This window comes from Rhea pennata, chromosome 7 (assembly GCF_028389875.1).
Source record: "Rhea pennata isolate bPtePen1 chromosome 7, bPtePen1.pri, whole genome shotgun sequence".
In the NCBI taxonomy this organism is placed as follows: Eukaryota; Metazoa; Chordata; class Aves; order Rheiformes; family Rheidae; genus Rhea; species Rhea pennata.
In genome coordinates, this window is record NC_084669.1 from 775,953 (window position 1) to 801,390 (window position 25,438).

A 25,438-nucleotide genomic window follows, 5' to 3' on the forward strand; every position below is an offset into this window, starting at 1 on the left:
GCTTTTTATGTAAAGCTGAAAGTTATTTCAAGCATCAGAGATAGGACTTCCTCAGAGGAAGCCTGTAACTGTTAATAAAATAGAGGGAAGGGGGGTTTTTGGCTTTCTTCTTTGTTGGTTTAGTTGAAAATGCACAGTCAGAGATTTCTGCAGTGCAGACTCCACATATGCAGACATTTTCAGATATCCTATGGGTCATAAAGATCAGTTCTTCCATCTTTAGCAGAAAAATATGAGATATATTGGGGTTTTTTGAAATTGTAAGTTTTCTTTTTCTATCTTGGTAAGCAATGCTGTCTTCCTGTTAATAACAGTATGAGCATTTCTAGCTTCCTCAGCAGGCTGAAACAAGAAAATAGATAAAAACATAGATCAAAGAAAAGCACACACAGTTAAAAATAACATGAAATTTCTGTAAGGGTTATATTTATTTATATTAACATGTGTTTGAATTATACAATTAATATAAAGGGATTTGTGTTACATTCTTCTAATATTACTGTACAATAGGAATTAGTCCTTTCAGTGCCTTCCATACAATGGTGATGATACCCGAAAATGCCACCTCCAGAAGCACAAATGTGCTGGCTTTTTACCTCCTATTTACACAACCCTGATGCTCTGTACGAGGGGCAGTAGACACCAGAGAGAATCAAAACGCTTACCTTTTGCACGTAGCCTGATGGACTATGACCAAAGAATGAAAGCTAAAGAGAAAAATAAAAACAAAAATAAAAACTGAAAAGGGAAGGGAGGAGAGGAAAAAAATGGAAGAAAAGAAAGAGAGTAAGATTTTACAGTGTGTTTAGTGAGAGGTACAGGCCCTGGCTATAGAGTACAACAAAACTTTCAGCTAAGAAGAAACATATAGTGACAAGTCACTCCCACGGGGTCCTAGACTCTGTCCCATTCTTCAGCTGGACTCCCAGAGTCTGTCCCAGCGCTGAGGACCGCATCTCCTGCACAGTAAAACCCAGCCCAACTGCGCCCACGTAGCTCAGGAAAAAAAAATCAACTGAATTCTTTTGACACTTCAACAAAAGCATCATTTACACTTGAGTTGAGTTTTGGGAGAAAGTTTAGATCAATCTCTACTGTATCTGAACAAGTTCTCCCAGTGCAATTTCCCTAGAAATAGATGGCTTCATGCTGTTTGCTCCTTAGGGTAAAACACAACAGCCATCGCTTGCCCGGAGCCAAGCTATCTACGGCACCCAACGCCCTGCACTCTCCTTTGATGCCGACCACGGATGCGACTGCGGGGAAGTGAGGAGCAAGCAGCTTCTTAATCCACTGTTGGGAAATGAAGCAAGTTAGTGCATCTGCACCAGCAAACGTGGGAGGCAGGAACAATGATTGCAAATCCTTCCCCATGAAGTGTACACAACTCCATCACCTGTCACTGCTGTGCCTCTGTGCCACCTGCTACCCCAGGTGGACGGACGCCCCCGAGCTCTTGCTGAGTTCCTAACGGCACATAAAGGCCTGTGTTCAGGACTTCAGTGATGGACAGGGAAGGAAAGACTGGCTTTAAACTGTCAACTGCTCTTTCTCAGATGGACTAATGTTAACGTGAAATGGTTCCCTCCAGCACTGTGACATTGGCTCATTGAACCAATAAACATAAGCTGGGAATGAAAGATCTGGAAAGGGCACTTTTTGTATGTATTTTTCTTTTCTTTTCTTTTTCTCCCCCCCCCCTTTTTTTCCGCTTGTCTCTGTGCTAGCTGTTTTCAGCCAAAGAGTGTTGAAGTTTCAGTGGGAGGAAGCAACAGTCCTAATGCTCCCTAGTTAGGCACAAATGGGAGAATCAACATTGCACACTGTTCAAGCTTTGGGCATTTCAGCTGCGTAGCTGAGGAAAACTACTTCCAGCTACAAAACTGGAATTTACAATAATGTTGCCATATACAATGTTAGCAAGAACAAAGATTATAGAAAAAAAGTGTTCACAACATTACATTTTATAAGATTGTTTTTCTCAGCAAGGGTGAAATGAATATATGGTTACATACAACTGCTTCATCTGTATTACCTTACCTTTTCCTCTAACTCTTTTATTTGTCTTTTTTGTCCTTCAATCCTTTCTTCTAGCTCTTTAATTCTCTGTCAGATTTAAAATAAAGATATTTATTAATCAAGCAGAGATGCACCCAGAAGATACATTATTTTCATAGATATAAATGGTATATACTGTGCTTCTAAACAAATTTGTGTTTTAAGCTGCAGATGAGTCCTCCCTGAGTGGAGTAGTCACACAGTCTGTGTGACAAATCCATGAAAATCCAAACGCCCTATTTTGAGGAATTATTCAAGGCAACCCAAAATCTGGCCCTGAAATCAGACAGTTCTGGTGGAGCTCTCCATGGTGAAAGGGCTGGAGCTCACAAGGTCATTACGTTGCCATGTGATAGACAGTCATAGCATTAGTGTCTGCCTGCCTTTGCCCTGGGGGTACCTGCTGGGCGTGCTGAATGAGCTCCATTCTTTCGCGCAGTATCTGGGCATCCCGCTCTCGGAGTTCACTCATAACCTGACGTTTCCACTGCTCTACAGCGCTCTTCAGTTTGTCTTTCTCCTCTTCTGAAAGAAGTTCGGAAATTTTGGCTCCAGCTTCTTGCTGCAGGGCATCATAGAGCATGGCTTCTAATTCCAGAATTTGCTAATCAAAAACAATATAAGGCTGTCAGCTTAACCTTTTCTCTGGTCAGTCGAGGATTTTGTGAGGAATTGAAGATCCTACCACGAACAGTGGGACTCTAGAGAAAGTGACAGAGGGGTTGTGTGCTGCACCTCCTCCTGCACAGGGCAGTAGGGAAAAACAATCCACAGGGAAAACGCTTCAAGCCACTTTTACGCTGTCAGGGCTCTGAACACTACCAGCAACTGGAACAGCCTGCTAATCCCACAGTCTGCTAGTCAAAACCTATATAGGTGTCAACTTCTCCTTTCCTGGAGATGCTGAGATGGCCATGGGGAGAAAAGAAAGACAGAGAAAAGGGCTTGTAAAAGACTCATTTCTGAAATGAGTTGCGGTTATCTTTTACGTTTGTTGATCATTCTCTCAGTTCACCTTTGCCATCTATTCTGTCATCAGAGGCAGAAAACAGCACCACTTCATGCTCTTGTCAGAAAAGAGTGGCTCCTTGTTGTACAGTTACCAGTGTCTTGCACCAGCTAGTTTAAGAAGTCTTAAGAGTTCCCAGCACTTCCTCTGGGAGATTTCTAAGATCCGAGAAGCCTCATTTTCGGGAAAAAACCCTCTGGTAGCTAGTCAATGTTCCTGTGTTCTCAGGTTGCACCCACTGTGCATGCTTATCTTTTACTTTGCTACTTTAGAAAAGTTCTCTCACACACACTCATGGATATGCCCTGCAGATTTATTGAGACCAGTATGGAAATACAAGGGCTTAGAAACAGGACTGAAAAAAATTCCACAGGATCACCGAACCGGGTACCCTCCTACGGCATGCCACCTTGCCAGATAGTATCTTCTATTTCAAAGGCCAAGATAAATGATGTTCCCCTCACATAGGCCAAAAACAAGTTGGATTTTTGTCAGCAAACTTGACAGAGAGCAAGAGACAAAACAGTAAGCGATGCCCCCTTTGCACAGACTTTCCTAAGATGGTAACGTGTCTTGTAGAGCTCTCTGTGCCTGCAGAAGACCGTGACTGCAATTGTATGTCTGAACCTCTGGACAACCTGTGTGAAAAGGCCATAGATGACTTTTACAATAGTTTGGCTCAATTCAGAATTGGTATCAACAGATTTCTCCATTTGAGGTTCTTGACTTTTTACTAACTGATTTAGCAGACTCAGGGAAAGAAGTGCTGACTTTGTAAGAATAATAAAGGATAGTACAACACATCAGGACTTACAGATATTGGTGAAGCTTGAAGGACAATAACCACGTTGTCTCTGCTGCAATGACGGCTGAAACTATGGACAAAATTCTGCCCCTCCAAGTCAGATATCAAAAGAAGATTCTGCATTCACTTTTCAAATAATGCTAGTGTTCTTGCTAAACTTAACTGTGTAACAAAATGCCATTATTTCAAACATGTTACTATTGAGTAACAAGCCTTGATTGTTGAAGTAACGAGCTTGTTACTATTGAGTAACAAGCCTAGTAAACTAGCCTTGATTATACCTCTCTAATTATGGTGACTTATTAGGAAAAAAAGAGTAGGGAGATTCACTATTGTTAAAGTATCAGTAGTCACTGTGCTAGCCAAATATTTTTCATAGTAAAATCCTTGGTCAGGAACAAAACAGAGTGAAAAACTGACAAAAAACTTACCAATTATAGCTGCTAATGTTGTTGGTTGTAAAAAGAGGAGGGAAGATTAGTGGGTCTTCATCTTGAGGAGTACAGAGGGAAACTTGGAAGTTAAACTTCTATTATAAAAAGTGCTTTTGCTCTTAGCATTTCTAGAAATAATAAAGCCTTCTTTCTATATTTACATTACATATTTGCATGTATGAGTAAAGTCCATTGCTCTGCCTGAGGATATTTGCATGATATATTTAGGAATACAGGAAAATGCAAATAATCTTCAGCTAATTCTAAATGTGCTATCACACAATTCATTGCACTCATTCGTTCTCAGTGAGCAGCAAAATAAGGTGCAACTATTTGCTCTTAGATCTTGTAGTAAATATGACCTCCTAGAACTGACTGTGCAAGGAAGTGGGAAGTGAAAGAGCAAGAAGCTGTAAGCCACAGCAATACCACAGAAGTCCCTTTCAAGCAAATCAACGTCCACAGCTTAGTGACTGAGCTGGGCTGCAAAGTCCATTACATAAGAAGGAGTTTCAAGCATCACCATATGATTTTCCCCACTACATTACTGTTCCCATTTTCAGAGTATTCAGATTTATGAATCTATTTCAATATGCTTGCAAAATACAGGCGACTGATGCACAGACCACTGCTGTAAGGACTTATTTTTGAAGATGAATCCTAGAGGCTCATTCTTCAGCTGCACCAAGCTGATTCTTAGACAAATTCAGGGCTGCAGTAGCAGCACTAGCTCTACAACTATCTCCATTTTTCTTTTAACAGGAAGAGTTTACTATGCTCTCAAGGTACTGCAAGATACTTTGGTTGAAATGAATTGCAGCATCTACCAAATATCTAACAGAAAGCTGCAAGCCTCATCACCACTACCCTTCCGTCCGGCCAAAATGCCTGCACCGGATTTACTCACTGAGCGCAGCCAGCCTGCTCCTGGGTCTATATGTGATATTCTGCCTCAGCAGTGAAGCTGCAGGAAGAGGGTCTGAGGTACAAGTCCCGTGTGCGCTGTGTGTAGCTGGATAACTAGGATGAGTTCGTATCCATGCTCTGTGCCTTTTGGGTTGTATTAGGACTGTGCCTACAGGTATGGTGGGGCTTATATATCTTCCAGGGAGTCTACTGTGCATGCACATCAGTTCCAGGTAAAGCTGAGCACTCGGCAAAATCAGAGTCTTAAAAATAATCAGTAAAGGACCAGAAAGAATATTGTGTAAACTCTCCCAAATGCTTACACATCCAAGCTGATGCTAGGTATTCAAAAAAGAGGTATAAAAATCTATTGCTTCCCAGAAAGTGTAACCATGATCAAAATACAAAAAAGAATGAAACAAACTTATATGAAAATATATGTGTTTGTTTCTTTCATCAGTATACGTAAAACTTTTTTTCTATAAATTGAAGAAAGTCAATCAGCTGATGACTAAAGAGTTGGTTGCAATGGGTCAGCATTAGCTAACATGCTAGTTGAACATGACCTAAAAGCAGTTTCATTTCTAATTTACAAAGTGATGTTAATATCTTCACCTGTTTTTAGTTGGAGATGCCTTAATCTAAGATCTAAGGTAAAATCTCTATTCTGGAAGGAAAACCGAAATTACTAAAAACATCATTTTCTTATCAGTTGTGATCTAGATCGTCTGCTAAATTAAATGGCATGTTTAATAAATTCATAGCTAAATCTTAACCCTGCAAGGACTGTGCAAACACAAGCAACTCCATCCATACTGAACTCATTATTAGATCAGGACATAAATGATTTGTTTAAAATTCAATGCATTTAGACCTTAAATCCCTTCATAAGCAACACTGTCAAGAGCAGGGAGCTTTTCTCCTGACAACAAATTAAACATATTACATGATGCAATTTAATCAAGACGGCATAAAACAAGACTGATTTTTCTTACCTTATGAGCTTGATCCAAGGACTGTTTCCGGAAGTCAAGTTCATCATCCAGGTAACCCTTCTGCTTACTAAAGAGTTCCTATGGACACAATGAAGATTAAGTTAGTGCAATGACTGGCAATGAAATGACCGTTCTTTTTGTCATCTGCCATTCCTTTGCCTTCCTGTCATCATTCAATACCTTTTCGTTCTCAAGATCTAGCATCTTCTGCTGCAGTGCGGCTTCGGTCACTTCTATCTGCTGTAGCCACTGCAGACACAAACAGACAGGCGCCTCACTTTAGGAGATGCCATCATATACTTCAACTATTAATTTTAACGCAATAAATAAAGCAAAAAATCAAATCTATTACGTATTTTATTCTATACAAATTGGTGATGGAAAAGAAGGATTATTTCAAAGCCTACCCATTCTAACCTTTTAACATTTTGCTAATTAAGCAACATTTTAAAATAAACAATGTCTATCCATACAGTCTGAATGAGACCTTTATCTTGACAGAAACTAGTTGAAATATAATTCCACACAAAGAATCATGGCATTTGGTGAAAAAAATATTCTTTACATTACCAGTGTTTTCAAGTGAACTACTCTCAGAAGGCCACATGCTTTTATGATGTAAGTTAACTTACGAGCAACGCAATCGTTATTACCTTTTCAGCCAACGTGAGAACTGTCCTTGCTTGTATGACAACTACTTGCTCTTCATTGGTCAGATTCTGCACCAAAAGCAGAATATAATTACAACAAATCCCAGTGTCTCATTATCAATCCACTACTTGGGCCACTGCTGTATTGAATAAACATGAAATTAAATATATTTGAGGAACAACAAACCAATGCAAATAAAATCAATATTCTGATGCAATGTTGTTGCAAAACCAACTGGAACTGTTAATGCTGAACTGTGATCATATACCTGATTAATTCTTTTAAAACTTTGACAGCTACCAAAAAACCCAAAAAAGTGTAGACATTGGATCTTTTCTTCTCCCAATAGGGAATAAACATATAGTTGTGCAAGACAAGATCAAACCTAACAGGGTGTGCTACTCAGATGCAATGGTAAGTTGCCTGTGTTTCATTCTATGTGCAACAGGTTAATATACAATCCTTATCTTGCCCTGCCAAAAGTCATGATTCTGGAAAATTCATTAAGATGTGAGTTTTTCAATTCATGGTTTTTTTTTAATTAAAATATTCACATCATGTACTGGTTGGTTATTGTTTGCAGTCTTCAATTATTAAAATTACGTTTGAGAACCATAGCTTAACAGTCAGTTACCAGTTGCTCTGAAATGATTGGAAATGCTCCCATGACCCACCTGATGTGTTTCATCAAATGGTCGCCAAAGAGACCACTTTTGCTGCTGCTGCTTAGTTGATATTGTCGAAGGTGCTGACACTATAAATTATAAACTAGGGGTTACGTCTTGAGCAGCTCTCAGACTGTTTGGCCATGAAACATCTACAGATTGTAAGGCCTCTCATCCCAGACCAAGGACTCACTGTGGACTTGTATGAAGTGAAGATCATACTTCAGTGAGTCTTAGAGCTAGATGCTGACACACAAGGAATATTGCAAAAACTGAATTTTTATGAAATTTCAGCCCTCTGGATAGAAGTATTTGGATGTCCATTATGATACAACCTTTTTTTCGTTGATGTCCCATCCTTGCTTCTGCAAGAATTGCACTATTTTGGGATATGTTTGAAAGCACTAAAGGAAGTGAATGCTTCTAGTTTGGGAGAGGTTTTTTTTTCCGATCCAGACAGCCAATTGCAGGTCAATAATGTCATATAAAAGAGGATGGGCCCATCTCCATCAGTTATCTTTCCAAGAACGGACATTAGGAAATTGATAAGCAGTGTGATTATGGTGAACTTTAATTTTCTGTAGAAGGCTGGGAACAGTGAGAGGCAGGATGGCAGGAGACATTTTCCAAGGACCTTAAAGACAAATGTAAATAATTGTCTCTTGCATAAGTGTAAGTATTTTTTTTTCCTGAAAACAGGTAACATCATATTAAAAATAAACCACTCACACAGAATATTAATGGTTGTCTTTCTTGTTTTATCAGTTATTATCTCAGTTGATATTCCCTGTCTGCACAACCAAGGGGCAGAATCCGCCTTTAGAGGCTGAGTCTATGACACAGTTAGGCATAAGAATTAAGCATAGAATTCTATGATTCTATGTCATAGCAAGAAAAATACAGATGAGAACTATAGCTGGGAACTAACAATTGTTGCTCATTTGCAAGTTAATTTTTGTACATAAAAAGGGAAATAAAATAGGAAGGAATAGAAAAGGCATTGACTAGAGATGGCTAGAGTTTTTTTTAGTGTGAATAAAAGCAAATAAGCTAAGAGCAAAGGCAATAAGAAACGTGAGGAAAGCTAACGCTTTCTATTCCCCTTCATGTCCAAATTGCCTGTTTAGGACCCTACCTCAAAACACTTTGCGTGGGACTAACCTGACTTGAATAATTCTATGGGAGATGACACCACTGCAGGTGTTAATAGAGTCATCCTGCTACACATGAGTGTGGTTTTTCTTTTCACTTTTTTTTGTTGTAACCCTTTCTGTTTAATATCCTCATTAATATCTAAGATTTACGGTGTTAGATGAAACTAAATGCACAGCTATTAAAATGTAGCAGCAAAGCCAATGCAGAGTGAGCAAATAAGCAGACATACATGAACAGTTGCCAGGAAAAAAAAAGAAAAATCAAAACACCAAAAATTTTCCAAATTATTGACAATTTAAAAGCAATTTTATAACATTAAGATATTCTGTGACACATCTAAGAAGGCTGTTAACAAAAATCTTAAAAAGCTGCAAAACACTTAGCTTGCAGCCCAGTATTTTGCTCACAACAAAGACAAGTCATGCAATAGAAAACCAATAATGCTTTACTACATTAACAGAAGGACAAATATTCACCAAAGCATGCACAATTTATTAAAGGAACATACACTTACGGCGTTATCCCCTAAAATGTCCAATTTTTTCATCAGCTCTGCTACTTGTATATCCTAAGAAGAGAGAAAACCAAGAGTTTGATCAGAGAGTTTGATTTTTTTTAGACAAAGGAAAATAAGAAACGAGAATCCCTTACTGTAACACCTTCTGCCTCGCAGTAAACTTGGAGAGGGCTTTTCCCCTCTGTAAAAGGAATGTGATGGAAGTTGATAGCAGGTGATCTTCTTTCTCTCTCCTGAAATCAAAATAATTATGCTTGATTACTCACCACTGTAAGTTACAAATTTCAACTTCACAAAGACCCAGATAAACATTATCTCAAAAGCGCCTATTACACACAAATACATCGGAAATGTCACAAACCGGCCTTATGTCTTGCAGAGAGAATGGAGCACCTTTGTTCCTCATCAGCTGGTTTCCAAGGGTTGTCAGATTCTGTTTATACAATTAATAGTATAAAAATGTAGAAAAGGTAGCAGTCTAGGCCATAGGATTCCCTCTCTGCAGGTTTAGTAAGAGGTAGGATAGAGTAGGATGATTTTGGCAATGAAAATAAAAAGTTTATGGTTATTTTCTGATATGTTCCATTTGATTTTCTCTCCCCCCCCCCTTTTAAGAACAGATGGAATATAGTAAAAAGTGCATCTGTATCATGAAGCAATCTTCTGGCTCTGAAAACTGCTTATGTAGTAAAACAGTCAGAATAACCTATCAAGAATACCAGTATGGATCCCTGCTTTTTTTTTTAATTTTGCTATCACTTTGAATCAAATGCTTTAGACAGGTTCATTGAAATGCTGATCTTTAGAATACACTTTGAGGAACTCCAAGATCCTTGTTGCGTTCTGGTTTTAGATAGCAGAGCACAGAGCGGCTGAAAAGGACAGTAATTTTAACATTTGCTCACTTCAAGCTCTAATATTCTGAACTCCAGGAGCTCATTTTGATCTTTGACATCCTGGACATCGTGTTTTAAACGAGCTTCCTCAGCTTCCATTTGTTTTATCTGTAAAATAAAGTAATATGTGTTAACACTTTTTTCACAATTTCACTTGAGATCTGATTCTGGATTCTGCAACTCTGTGTGTATTCAGCTTTAGTCCTTCCTAAAAGAACATTATTCTGCTCCAGGCATGTCAGAGGGGACTGATCAGCTAGGATCTTTGCCAAGCCAGTTTTTCACGTTATTTTAAGATGACTTCCTGAAAAAGGTATTATTTAAGGCTGCCACTCTGCCACTGGCCATCCTCATTGCAGGGACACTACACAGGCCGTGGAGAGCTCGGGGCCCACTTCCTAGAGCCAGGGCCTCTAAAAAGCAGCTTTTTCTGGTGAGTTTATAAAGATCTAGTTATTACATGTGAATTACTTCCAGTCCAGCTGTGTGAATTAGGTTAGAATTTAAAATACCACACCTTGCGCATTCCTTAAACAACAATTACTTGAATAATACAAATAGAAACGTTCAACACCTTTTCTACAAGTTCTTGATTTCTTCTGTACAGCGCTTGCTTCTCCTCAATCCACTTCATGTCCTTGAAAAACAAACCAACAATATTATATTTGAGGCTGGCACACAGTAATATAGTACAAGCACAATAATACACAATAATATAATACACAATATAATAAATATTATATTATTTATATAATATTTATCTAAAAATAATACAATAACACACAATAATATAATGCAAGCACACAGCAAATGTTTCATTAAATCATGCTTACAGAGAGGACATATGGGATAATATTGCATAGGAAACTGGAGTTTCATTATTTCCTATCATATGAAAGCTTGACTCTTCAATCTTATCGTAATGAAGTTTGCAGAATGTAGGTGGAGTATAAGCACTCCAAGATTTAAAATATTTCAGATAAAAAAAATGTGTCTAATTATTGAGTTATTGAATTCAATTACTACTGAACTTCATTTACACTGAAAACAATAACATATTTCCCAAGATTAAACAAAATAAACCTTATTTTTAAAATAATTATTTATTTTGCTGGATATAAAAAACCCTCATAAAACAGTTGGATCTTTATCAGTAAAGTAATGATAAGCAGTTAAGCTGGAAAGCTAATGATGAAATGATTTGGCATTATTTTAAAATAAGTTCTTAAAAAACACTTTTTTTGGGGGGGAGGGTGGGGCTGGATAAGTAAGACACAAGCTAGAAACAGCCTGGCAACATTTCTTGGATTTTCACCTTGGAAAATGAATATTTGCAGTCTGCAATATTTCATTCTCCAGGCTAGTCAAGGTCTAACGTAGCTACTTCTTTACCACCTCTGGATGCTAGTGTGCAAGGTGTTTTAAACTCTGTACCCCTCCAGCATGGGGTGTATTCACCTTCTAACAATTTTGCATCGTCTCACTGTCAGGGTGTTTATTGGTGGCACCAGCACAGATTTGGGCTGAGAATTTCCTGTCTCCAGGAGAGCCCAAGACTCTGCTACAAGAATCAGAGCCGTCCCAGCTCTGCAAGCATGAAGAAAAGCTTGAAACAGCAGAAACCCACATTACCCAACTGTAAACCTTAACAAATCAAAGCCAGAATTAAACACTTTAATAATGCCTAATGGCATGAAATAGGCAGAGTTCAACGGACATTTGGCTGAACGTGATGTGCTTTATGTTACTCCTTTAATGATGTAAGCTAAATTTCCCAGAATGCTATTGCATAGATTATACAATTACATTTTAAATTTCTCTTGTTGGTAAGAAAGATTAAGATGATTTGATAGCTTATTGCAGGAACATACCGTACAACAAACTGTGTAAACAGCTGAACCGAACACTTCAGTTATCCTTAGCACAAGAATTTATTCTGAATTTAAAGAAAGCATTTAGAGCAAAGGCTTTCACACTGTAAGAAGCAACCTTTTGCTAAAAATTACCCAGCCAACACTATGTATTTCCTCCTCTGCTTAAAATGTTTGTTTCTATTTAACACCCGCTTTTCTCTTCCAAAGCAAAAACAAAGCAAAAACTTGTGGAGGCACAAGGAAAGCTACAAGCACGATGACCCACAGATCTGGTTTTCTAGGGGTACACAATAAGAGAGCAGAGGGCAATTAAAACTAGTGACAGTTAGGGGAGAGATGCAGATGCATTAATTGATTAATTGATGCAGACGCCCTAGATTTGTTAAGTGCAGGAGAGCAAACTGAGCCTATGCGCTCAGTTATCTGTTCACTTATCTATAAATATGTGTTAAAACAAAAATGCACAGTTCTAAAAATAAATGTGTGCTTGCAACCTCATTGATTAGCATGCAGCACATGTCCACCATGTCATTTTCTCCTCTCGACCTTCAATACTAAAGATTTCAGCCACTTTTCATTCAGGCAGAACGTATAGATTCCTTAGCCCAAGTAAGAGCTGCAGTCTTCAGACTGAGACTAACAGGCAGGGCTTTGCTTTGAGGCTTCAAGCAGTGATAAGGAACGTGCACGCAAACTCAGTTCCTCTCTGGTTGTGCAGAGAAATTCGGTGTTCTATAGATGTATTTATTTTGACTTCACAGCTACACACTTATCTAATTCAGGCACTCCTTGATCAACTAACTTATGCCTTCCTTGACTGTTATATCCGAGCATCTCAGAATCTTTAATGCATTTATTGTCTATTGTTATCTTCATTATTCTGAAGCAAGTGAGGCATTAAGATTCATATCAGAAAAGATATATAGAGCTTTAATTGTTGTTGATTTCAGTGGGAGTTAGTACACAAACACTGATGAGGATTTGGGGGCTGATATTTAAGATACTAAAGTATGCAAGTGTGAAGAGCGGGCTTTTCAAAAGCACTTGGATGCCTAACTCCTCTTGACATCAACTAGACTGTATGCATTAAATGCTTTCTTCTGAATTAACTAACACATCTATTGAAACATTACCCAGGAGATTACATTAACACCTCCTAAATCAGAAGTACAGTGATGAAGAGGAGCAGGACCTGACAGGATGCACCCACAAGTGCTGAGAGAGTTGGCCGACGTCACTGCGTCACTGCGTCACTCTCAATTATCTTTGACAGGCCATGGTGATCAGCAGAGGTTCCCAAGGACAGGAAGAAAGCAAATGCCATTCCCTATCTTCAAGAAGGGGAATAAGGAGGATCCAGGGAACTACAGCCCACTTATCACCATCTCAATCCTTGGTAAGGTGATGGAGCAACTAGTCCTGGATACTATTTCCAGACATGGGAAGGTAATCCCATGGCAGATAATCAGGAGCAGTCAGCATCCATTTATGAAAGGGAAATCATGCTTACCCAATCACATGGCCTTCTATAATGAGTTGACTGCCTTGATGGACAAGGGGAGAGCAGTGGATATTTAGTCTGATTCTAGCAAGGCTTTTGACACTGTCTGCTATAACATCTTCATATACAAACTGATGAGATACGGGCTAGCTAAGTGGTCAGTGAGGTGAACTGAAAACTAGCTGCACAGCCAGTGCAGTGCTGAGAGGGTTGTGATCAGTGGCATGAAATCCAGCTGCAGGTCAGTCACTAGTGATATCTCCCAGGGGTTGATACTGGGGCCAACACTGTTCAACATCTTTATTAACGACCTGCAGGAAGTTTGCAGATGATACAAAACTAGAAGGAGTAGCTGATACACCGATGGGTGTGCTGATGCTCAGAGGGACTTCAGAAAGTTGGAGAAATGGTCAGAGAGGAATCTTGTGAAGTTCAAAGGGAAGTGCAGGGTCCTGTCCCTGGAGAGGAATAACCCCAGCCACCAGGACAGGATGGGGGCTGGCCACCTGGAGAGCAGCTTGGCAGAGAAAAACCTGGCATCATGGCAAAGAAGACAGCAGCATCCTGGGCTGCATTAGGAAGAGCATTGACAGTAGGGTGGGGAAGGTGATACTTTCCCTTTATTCAGCACCAGTGAGGCCACATCTGGAGTACTGTGCTGGGCTCCCCAGTACAGGAGAGATATAGACCTAGTGAATCAAGTCCAGTGAAGGCCACAAAGATGACCAAGGGACTGGGGCATCTCTCATATGAGGAGATGCTGAGAGAGCTGGGACTGTTCAGCCTCTGAGAAGAGAAGGCTCAGGAGGATCTCAGCAGTGTGTACAAATATCTGAAGGGAGGGTGTAAAGAAGATGGGGCCAGACTGTTCTCAGTGGTGCACAGTGACAGGACAAGAGGCACAAACTGAAGCACAGGAAATTGCATCTGAACATAAGAAAAGATTATCGTGAGGGCGACTGAGCACTGGAACAGATTTCCCAGAGAGGTTGTGGAATCTCCAGCCTAGGAGATATTCAGATCCCGACTAGATGTGGCCCTGAGCAACCTGCTCCAGCTGACCCTGGTTGAGCAGGGTCTAGGTGATCTCCAGAGGTCCCTGCCAACCTCAGTTGCTCTGTGGTTTTGTGATTCTGCAAGGGCAGTTCACTCATCTACTGTACACATTGACAAGCAGTTGTAATTGCTCCTTTAGTATATCTGTTTTGCAGTTAGTACGAAACAGCTATCAAAAACTAGCATCAGAATTATTCTACAGAAATATAAACACTTAGTTGCCACTATGATCTTCAGTATTATACAACAGCAGGTACACTCTTTTTTTAGAAACAAATCCACACATTATGGCTGTTTCCAGAACAAGACTGGAGAACGAACAGTAGGTTGTCAGCATACATTACCTGACCCTGCTCAGCAAGTGCCTTTTCCAGGTCTTCTATCTGAGCCTGGGATCTATGTATTTCTGCTTGGAGCTGCTCACGTGTCTGTAGGAGATGAGAAAAGAATACATCAAACTTTCTCTGAAAAGCTAATACAGAAATGCAGATAATATTTTATATACATCAGATACTTATAACAAATGATTTTTAAAGCTCTTTGGCAGAGTTAATTTGCAGCCAAGCACAGTATCAGTCAGCCACAGAGAGAAACGTATAAGATGGGGTAATTTTAAGATTTAAGTTAAGATTAAAATGAACAGCATCCTATTAAGTAGATATTAGGATAGTAGAAGATGAATTGCTTCTTACAGCTGAATATGACAGTCTTTCCTGTTTTAGAACAGTATGTTTAAAAAAAGCTGATGAAATAGAAAGATCCATTTCTCCACAGAAAAAAGCAAAAAACCACAACTGTGACAGGTTTATGGGCACATCCATTTATTCTTAACACTTTTTTATCCTTTTTTCCTGGACAATGAATTTAATAATAATTAAGCATTTTAAACATGGAATATGGTTTTATGGAATACTTTCTTTCTTCATACCAGCACTCTGTTTAGGTTAGAATAATCTATAAACTTTCAGAGCAAAAGAATTCTGGACAAGAGAGAAATTTGGAGACTGTAACAAACATCTGAAAAATCAAAAAAAGACCAAATTCAGTTCCTCCTTCATTTTCCTTCCAAGGACTGTATTCATGACACAGTGATGTCTCCACTAAAAAGATAAAAATAGAGCAGGGGCTACAGCCTGTAACTCTAAACTTTAATGATGAAGCCATATCCTCTAGGAGGAACAGAGAGCCCTGAGTCAGCAAAACCAGATCTCTTCAGTCTGGAATTTAAGGAAAGTTGTGTACACAAAAGCAGTACACTATAGTATTTCTCCGGGTCTTCTGCTTCCCTTACAACAGCAGAAAAATCTCAGCTAAGATACAATGAAAATTCTGTATGTCTTCAGCCTCAGCTTTAAAAAAGTGTCTTCTGAGCACAGTGACTCTGAAGGAGAAGCTCAGAAGGAGCTTACTTGGCCTATATTGCTGAATAATAAAGAAAACATCTCAGAAAGAAACATTTTTTTTCTTATTATCTTCCCCAAATACAGTCCTAAGATTTTTTTTTCCAGTTTTTGTACCCACCAAGCACTTAGCTAAGTAGTGCCAAACCATTTATTTGCGATTTACCTCACTTTTTTATGGTGAAAATCATCTTATTTGTTTGCATTATTTATATTGCTTATTCTTTTTGTTTTACTATGGAAAAAAGTAAAATTGAGTCATTTTTGTTAGACATTTCCTGTTTTATGATGATGTTCTTTACATGAGCAATTCCTAACACTTCCCATCCTCCTGGGAAAAATTAATTTTAAAAGAAATTTAGCATTCAGAAGGAGGGAGATGATATATTTCTGGGTGCGGAGGTAACCAGGAGACAAGGGATGCTGCCAAACTAACCAGAGGTACTCACCAGTGGAGATGGTGGTGAAATTACCAGCTTTGAATTTATCAATGGGGAAAGCAAAGGACAAGTTATATAGCTAAGCCAGGAAAGGTAAAATACTATTTTAACGATGGAATTCTGTTGGAGAAATATGGCCGTTTGTTTCATATTTCGCTGGAGCCAGGAACTGCCTTTGCCTGGGAAGTCAGTGCGTGAGGGGCACTTCTGGATGCGACACTGTTCCTCAGGGTGTGCGCAGCCAGGGCAGCTCAGCTGCCGAGGGGAGGCACTGTCTGAACCGCTCCGGGCAAGAAGCTGTCCAAATCCCTTCCTAATTGGATCTCCGAGCAGGTTTATTTCTCCCTACTGACTATAAGGAAAAATAAAGGAATCTCTCAGAGCAGACAGGGTGGACCAGACTAGCTGATGTGAATGTCACCTTACATTGCCATCGTCACCCACACCTACATTTAGCGTTCCTGGTCAGCATATTTACCAAACATTTGTAAAGCCAAATTAAAACCTTCTAGATTCTCTTCTCCTCTTAGACTTCAAATTGTTTGCCCCAAACAGATTTTGTCCCTTAATTTATTGTATTCAGCACTGCATTCTTTGTCCCAAGCAGTTAATATGCTACAGTAACACCTCCTGACTCCCTAAAACATACAACAAACTTAAATGTAATGTTTTATTCTAGATAATCAAGTGCTACACTAGATGGCTGAAGTTACACGGGCTATCCGAGGCAGATTAGACACTTTGCAACCTGATTAAGGAAATGAATCTCTAAACAACAAGCCTTCTAAGCATTTTATGAGGAACCATGCAATCTCACAGAATCCAGAAGGATTTAAATAGCAGACTTTACATATTTAAAGCTATCCATACTAGATTTTTGTATAGAAAGGAAGTTTACTTTAAGGATTTTCCTTAAAAGTTTCTTCAGCAAACCAGCACTTCCTTGCAGGAGACTGGACATCTAGCTGGCTTTGGAGATAAAGCACACGCTGGCAGCCACAGTGGCCAAGTGGACCTGCACCGCACTCACTACGGGCAACGCGCCGGAGGGACAACGTCACCGAGTTTATCGACAGGCTTCTCCAAGCTCTCCAGTGAGAAACTACTAAGGATGAATACAAAAGACAGAGGAAGGCAGGGAAGAGTGTCATCCTGAAAGACTCTGAATTTGTTGTTAGCTGATGTCCAGACTGTAACAGCGCAAAGTCTTGTGGTTCATCTGCATTATATCTTCAGTTGTGATTGGAAAGTAATCTTCACCTCCTTTCCTAAACTGTTTGTGACACAATCTTGTGTCCACCTTTTCTATCAGTATATCTAGATCGCAGAGACCTTTAAAATCTGAAAACAACCTGAGCAAGCAAAATTAGAAAACTGTATAAAATCACAATCCTTTATTTTCACGTAATATAAGCCATTTAGACCTTAACTTCTCGTTCTGCATCCAATGTTCCTCCGACCTGTTCTTGCAATAGGGCGTATGCTCGTTGCAAAGCCTGGTATTCCATCGTCAGCTGCCGAAATCTCAGCTCCGTTTCTTCCTTGGCCATACCCTGGTATCAATAAAACAAGTATTAATTATACCAGCTGGCTGTTTCCCCCTGCAATGAAAGTCATAGGAGTTAAGGGTGTCTGTTTTCTTTAAAAAGTGCAAAAATTAACATTACTTTTAAAACGCAATTTCAGAGGCACAGTGCCTCTGTGCTCTCACATCATTTCTCTCTTGTCATGCACTTACCTCAATGAAATGCAAGAATAACAAAAAGAAAGCTTTTTTTTTCCTTTGGAAAGATGCAGAACTTGCCATCCATGCATCACACTAACTGTTGAATCAGCCTCTATTACTGTAGAGTCATCACATTTAACAGGGAAAATTTCTTGAAAAAACAAGTTTCCAAGCGGTGGAAAAAGGCCAAGTCTAGTTGTCTTGCTAAGATATCCAAATACTAATCTAGACTTAAAACTTGTAGGAATGATGACATCAACATGAAAAGGGCTCTTCATCTGCCTTACTTTCCTTGCAATATCCAAAATCAAATGGTTTCATGTGATATTGACTGGAATATTTCATTCAACATAAAATTAAATAATTCTGCTGGCTGCATGCATGAACTTCATGTTATCTGAGCAGGGAAAAAAAAAGATTTCCACACATAAATGAAAAATAAATAAATCCATATGATATATATTAAAAAATTCAGATTTCCTGTAGTGCAGTACAATCCATGAAACAGATTAAATAGCAGATCAGAAATCAGAGCCATCATATCCTAAAAAGATTGCAAATCATTATTAGGAAGCTTAAAAAAAAAAAAAAAAAAAAACAAGTTTTTTGTTAAATCCAGAAACAAGCAACGGTACACTAATGTGGCATACATTCAGGAGGAACGTATTTGTAGGAAAACCCTGCGAAACACAGGAAATATTTCTGTACTTAGGTCCAGATGACAAATGAAAGAACTTGAACCCAAACTACACATACGCCCCAACCTTCAATAAAACTCAATATGGGTAGTACTTCTTACAGTCAACCAACTCATCAGTCTTTGACTTCTGACTTATAAGCATATCCTACATCTAATTCTCTTAAGGCAAAATATTTCTGGCTTTGCCAAAAGCTATGATATTGCTGAAAACTTGATGCACAGAACATTAATCAACATTCACAGCATTAAATTTAATATCAATGTTTAATTTTTCAGTTGGTGGTGCCAGATGCATGGTATAACTGACCAGGAATATTATTAAAAATTCAGAGTTGGGTTTAAAACACACAGAGAAGTAGTCAAATATTATCACACACGTTCGATGAATACCTCTTCCAAGTCATCCTCAGGCGTGCAAGGGGTCTGATCTGTTCGGTCGGTCTGATACGAGATAGAAGAACCATCAGACTCCAAGGATGTTTCTTCATCATAGCCAAAAAACGTCTCTGCAACCGGCTTGTGATCAAAGGATAAAATGGGTAAGTACAGCTGAACCATGCAAAGTGTCTTACAGGATAGTTAACTGGACCATCCTGATAATTTGTGGGGAAGTAACAAAGATTCGGAAAACATTTCTAAACTCTGTGCCTTTCTAGGTTTTGAATATGCATACACACCTTGAGGTGAAGCTGAATTCACCTCAATCCAAATTACTATTTTTTACTTTCTTCTGTGTAATTTGTCTTAGATAGAGATAGGAATTCTTCGTTAAAATGACTTTCCTTTATTCTGTTGCCATTACCATAATGTCCTTTCTGTCATTATAATTTTCACAGAAAAAAGTTAGATTTTGAAGTACTCTATTTGAAAAATCTGTTGAAGTTACTTATTACAGCAATATTGTTACTATTTAAAGAAATCCATTTTTTTCCCACTCAAAGCTACTTTCTGTTTAATGCTAATGGTAGTAAGGAAGTATTTATTTTTAAATGCTCGAGAGTCAAAGAAGACATTATGAACCCATTTTTTAAACAGATTTTTTAAAATGGTGATTTACCAAACATTTCTGGATTTTGGCTTTGTTTCAAATCGTCGTGGATAATTTTCAAAGGAGTAAAAAAACCAACTCTCCTTCAACAGTATTTCTGTCTGTAGACACTAACACATAACTGGCCACTTGGAATTTCTCTGGTGCTCATTTGCTACACAATAGGTGTTCAGAATTTGATTTCACATCAATCATAATGTGTTATTTATAGATTCAGTAATTCCACCACTGCTTTAATTCTTCATACATAGAGCCAGCTTATTGTCAGTTCCATGACTTTACACCTCCTGATGTCATTGGCAGAATGATAATATAAACATTACCATAGCAATTATTCATTAACTAACATTTTCTTTTTCCCCAAGCTCTAAATATTCTGCAGCTGCTGACTGTAACCAACAATTTCCACATGTCACTGAACTTCATAATGAATTATTTACAAGCTACATATTTTTCAAGCAGTGCCATTAGAAGATAGTTTAGTGATGAGTTAATTAAAAAAAAAAATCTGTCTTGCCTTAAACAATCGTGCTATCGAGGTCCCATGGGATGCTGAAAGTGTTTGGGGTAGATGCAGAACATTTGAATGCTAATAACATCCAATGTAAACAGCTCCCTGTCTATTGCAAGGGGATTAAATGTCATTAATGGATAATCTTGATTCAAAGCCTCAAATCGGAGGGGAAATGTTTGAGAGGCAGTGATTCGCCTGTACCACATCACTAAACTAAGCTGTACCAGTTTTTTTTTCTTTAAAGTATCAGAATATTCTGTCTATGAATGTCCTCAGACAACTTGACCCAGATGTAAGATTAATGGCCCAAAGTTTCAAAAGCGATTTCTAATTTTGCATACTCTACTGTGGGTGCCAGCTGACGGTGCTCAAGGGTTTCTGTTTCGAAGCCAGCGAGGCTAACACTTCACCTGCGCTTGGTTTTGAGGCTCTCACCCTCTCTAGTGAAGACAGCATGTTCATCAGCACATTACAATAGGAGTGTTTTTCTTTACCTTAGGAATTCTTGTCATTTTTCTCCTTTGCTTCCTATATCTTAACAGCTTATCACGTTCCTGAAAGAATCAGACACATTAGCTATTTTCAGGAATCTATTATTTAAATTATCTATGTTAGCATTTGTAATAAAATTTGTGAAAAAAAAAATATAGTAATATCAGTGCTGGCCACTCCCCATAATCTCTGGTTCCATGCTGCTTGTGCTCAAACAGCTTCTAAGTCTGCAACAGACTAGTGGCAATTGCTTGGGTATATACACGAAAATCAAAACAGCAAAACACAACTGATTATAATTAATACCACATACTGACAACATAAGCCTCATTTTACAGCTGCTCTGTGAACAAGCATCCTCATTTAAATCTATGCTGCTGTTCTCTGATAGATGGCCTGTTCTGGCAGGATTCAGAAGCAAAGACTGAATTCTCGCTTCAACTGTCTATGCAGCTTCTATCACTGTCATCTGCAACGTGCACACACACCACTTGTGCCAAGCTGTACAAAAATTTGAAGCTGTCTGAACTCAGCACTTTAAAAAAAGACCACTCTTGGCTGACTTCTCACAGGATCCACAGATTCTCAATATCTCTGAAAAGGGGGCTGAACATTCATTGCACCCAGCAAATGCTTCTATGCAGTGGAAATTAGGACACTCTTCACAGAGTTATTTGTTGTTTTTTTTACAATACTGAAAAAAACCTCAGCTGGACTGCTGGGTTTATTCTGAATTGACAGCACAGGCAAACTCTACAATTAAAGAGACGGTGAATTTCTAAAACAAAAATTCCTGTGATCTCCTGGCTTATTCACTTGTTAAAGGGTGAGCGAGGCACTGTGGGATGCATCACTAATGTGCCACTTATGGCAGCCCAGTGAAGTCAGCACCCCAAACTAGTGTTCTCATGTTCCTCAAGAGCAGCACGCCTTCCGCAGAGACCATGAGCTCCTCGCTAGCGCTCGCCTGGCCACGCTGACTGTAGCCTCCACAGACATCCTGGCTTTCCCCTCCACTATCAAAGCTTCTTCTCTGATGAAGAACCCCTGCTGATGGAGCCTTTCATAAAATCTACACTGACAAAAATACTGGGTTAACCTGCTCTCTGAATATAAAGAAAGTAATAATAAGTATCATTATATTTTACATGGTTTTCATGAACAGCAATTTAAAGTGTACAAAAATGAATAGGAAGTTAACTTCATACTTTACTTACTATGACACTCTTCACATAGCCAGCAGTTTCCAGGGTCTAATAAAAAAATGGAATAAAATAATGTCAGTAAGTGTAAATCCATATAAAAAAGTATTTTCTTGAAGAAATCTTAAGAAACATTATTATTCCAGTATATGGATTTCATTCTTTCCTTTTTAGCTGTAATCAAAAACACCCACACGAATCATTGCATTTACTCTTTCCAAAGGCTGAGAATGTGCCCACAAAGAGTAGACAAGAACGCTCCAGAGCATGTGGTTAGCATCCTGCGGTGTGGCATTACAAAGCTTTAATGGGACAAGAATACATGTGGAAACGTATGCCACTTACTTAGCGTAGTAATCCCCTTCTCTTATGGAGCTTGTGATCTTTCCATGCCAAGATTAAACCAAGAGAACACTCACTTTATGGACTACGTACTTCCCATCCTTGTAAAAATTCCTCAGTGTAATTCTTGGTGGAAGTGTCCTCATATTCCCAGAACGGGAAAAGCTTAACCTTGCTGTAATCTGGGCAGCACCTTTGATGTGATCATCATGGAGGTAACACATGCCAAGGATGGGCAGTTTTCCTGTTCCCACCAAAATCTTCCTAGAACTGGGAACAGTGTGAAAGACAAGGCGTATTTTGGAGGGGAGGGAGTTTGGTATGGGAGCTGCCAGTAATACCCCCAGGGTTTTGTAGCTTTGCTGCGGCATGGACATAGCTACACATGCAGATGGGTGTGAGGGTCTGCTGACATTAGCTAGCAGCCCACGGACCAGCACAACTCCATGTCTACCCATAGGATGCAGCTCTGTGAAGTTGTACTTTGTGGCTCAAGAACCCTAAATTCAGCTGATGCCCTTGAAGGTGACTTTGGATATTTGTGAGATTTCTAACAATATCCAGGCCTCACTTCACTAATAATGAGAAGGAGGAAAATAATAAGCACTTTTTTCTCTTTAAAGTCTTGGCATCTTTCTACTACCGCAAACTACGCCAGTTTTCCTCAAGTACACCCACGCTTAGGTTTCCTCTTCTTTTGCTATGACCGTAGTCAACTTCTCATAAGAAAGGTATGAGGTAAGAGAAGTTGGAAAGGAACTCTCCATCTTACCTTGAAGAGTTCATCAATGACATTTTGCTGTTCGATAACTTGCAGTCTCAGGGATTCAACTTCTCTTTCTTCTTGGCTGTGGTCAAGGTCATTTAAAGAGCTTGGTCTCCTTATTGTTCCAGCTCTTTGCCTCTAAAAGAAACCCACGTGGCAAAAAAAAGGAAACAATTACAAGTTGTTGGCAAAGGATATGTTGTACATAATCCTTCCCTTTCACAACCGGTGAGTTATCTAATCGAGTTGCTGTACTAGCTATGATCTGGCTCTCTCCTTTACTAAGCGATAAATCCAGGTTACAAAGAAGGGAAGCGTTCTTGCTCCTCCGACTGCAGCCATCAGCAGCAAGACGTGCCAGCATGCAGAGCTGTCACACGCCGTCTGCCAGCCTGCCAAAGGCAGATGATAGCATCAGCTTCCAGCAACACCTTCTCCTTTGCTCTGCCAAAAGCCTTATGGCTTTATGTTGCTGGAGGAGGAATGCACAGAGCAGGGCTCAACATCACTTCCTTCTGGATCGCTTTCAGAGGCAGGGAGTGCAGCACTTAGCAAATGATCTGCATTCTCCCATGGTCGTGTAGTTTCACAAGCACATAGCCAGCAGCTATTACCCACTCCCAGTACTCAATTTTGAACAAGGGAAGTGAGTCACAAGTGTATTTTTCCCAATCATTACAAGGTGTTAAATGTCACATGTCTTTGGTAATAAAATGTCATACAAACACAGGTGGCAAATGTCATACAAATGCCAAAGTGAGGTAGCTCGTGTTCACCCTGTAGCTGTGAATGGGACGGAGCAGCGAGTGTGATCCCACCACAAACCATTCCGTGGGCACTGCAGGAGAGTGCAGCAAACTCCAGTAAAGTGGAAGCGCTTTGCAAGTTTGTAACAATATTTTTGTCAAATGTCTGACTTCAACAACTCTGCAAATACTAAACCACATTTTCTCCCTGGAACGTACAGTGACAGCCTAGAGACTTACCATTGCTATGTTTTCTTGCGTTACAAATTTTAATTTATTTTCCAGTCGACGTACGGCATGTGACAAATCTTCATTCTTCCTACTGAGACGTTTATTTTTGTCCAAGAGGGGCTTATACTGACTTTCAGCTTCTCTAAGACGTTTTAACTGAAACATTAAGAAAGAATGAACACCTCCAGGGCTGCTCTTATTTATCAAGTATATTAACCGTTTTCTTTAACTAGCACACTAGCAGTACATTCTCTTAACACAACACACAGGTCTTGTGTCCATTGGCACTGTTTGTGCCTCAGCTGTTTCCTTACTTTCCAGCCTTGTGAGCACCAGAGATGAAGCCCCTCTGTGCCTTCCCGCGTGCAAATTCAGGCCTCGGACTCATTCCTGCTACTGGCTCAAATGGTAAGTTTAGACGCTATGACTGAGTTTCTCTATGTTTATAGAAGATTATTAGTAAGAAGCAAAGAAACTTTGAAGAGTTTTTCTAATACTAGAACTTGTCAAACATTCCTAGTAGAGTCCATTGGGAAGCAGATGGCTCCTCTGTCATGAGATACACAGTCATCTATGGGAAAAACATACCTCTTGGGGAATATATTTACTAAAAACAAAAAAAGAACCCCCCCAAAACTATAAATAAATTCCAGCCAATTTCATCTAAAAATTCATTGCTTTGTAAGCAAATATAAGGTAGATAGTCTAACATGGCTTATTACCAAAAACAGAACATAAAGAGGAGCCAAATATCTATACATACATTCCTAGCAATTCTCATTTAATATGCACGCTACAAGTAGTGCCAAGTCATAGCCCCGAACCGCTAGTCTAATATCCACCTTAAATCTCGTCTAGCTGGAGTTGTCCTATGTGCTGATCTACTTTCCTAGCTCAGTTCTGCAAAGGGTGTGCTGTGGCCAGCAGCATGGATGCCACAAGATATCAAATGTTTATAAAGCACCTTTTCCCAATCCTCATACCATTTTGCATTTCACATGTACGAAAGGACGAATGCAGTCTATTTCTGCCAGGCATATCCTCCATATACAAAACCTAATTTTCAGTCTTTCTGATACATTGCAAGTGGAGCGCTTTACTTTTTCCTAAAAACAGATTTGATAACGTCCTTCTGGCTACCTGAGTGATGTAGCCACTTAGGAAAATACTATGAATAGATATCACCTAATTGCTGAATTCTCCTAAATCCTATATCTGTGTGAACTGATATGCCACTTACTTCACACAGGACTGTGTGAACGTCCTGCAATAATTTCCGGATAATACAGGATAAAATATCTTAATATCG

At 39.2% G+C, this 25,438-nt stretch overlaps 1 protein-coding gene across 18 annotated transcripts in view; it reads right to left on the minus strand.

Annotated features, from left to right (window-relative positions):
- Positions 1-687: 687 nt before the first annotated feature.
- Positions 688-25,438, minus strand: part of JAKMIP3 (Janus kinase and microtubule interacting protein 3) — a 47,843-nt gene continuing 23,092 nt past the window's right edge. For 4 of the 18 annotated variants that reach the window (XM_062579633.1, XM_062579629.1, XM_062579622.1 and 1 more), the window contains 17 exons: positions 24,139-24,285; positions 23,159-23,290; positions 22,060-22,095; positions 20,845-20,904; positions 19,179-19,304; positions 17,787-17,915; positions 14,867-14,950; positions 10,666-10,728; positions 10,101-10,199; positions 9,330-9,428; positions 9,187-9,246; positions 6,861-6,926; positions 6,388-6,456; positions 6,208-6,285; positions 2,459-2,662; positions 2,041-2,106; positions 688-738 (listed from right to left, as the gene is read on the minus strand). In XM_062579633.1, the coding sequence (XP_062435617.1) occupies positions 688-738; positions 2,041-2,106; positions 2,459-2,662; positions 6,208-6,285; positions 6,388-6,456; positions 6,861-6,926; positions 9,187-9,246; positions 9,330-9,428; positions 10,101-10,199; positions 10,666-10,728; positions 14,867-14,950; positions 17,787-17,915; positions 19,179-19,304; positions 20,845-20,904; positions 22,060-22,095; positions 23,159-23,290; positions 24,139-24,285 (1,569 nt within the window). Of the gene's footprint in view, positions 739-2,040; positions 2,107-2,458; positions 2,663-6,207; positions 6,286-6,387; positions 6,457-6,860; positions 6,927-9,186; positions 9,247-9,329; positions 9,429-10,100; positions 10,200-10,665; positions 10,729-14,866; positions 14,951-17,786; positions 17,916-18,767; positions 18,769-19,178; positions 19,305-19,733; positions 19,737-20,844; positions 20,905-22,059; positions 22,096-23,158; positions 23,291-23,656; positions 23,668-24,138; positions 24,286-25,438 lie in introns of all 18 variants that reach the window. The other 14 variants (XM_062579634.1, XM_062579630.1, XM_062579618.1 and 11 more) reach the window with 10 other exon arrangements.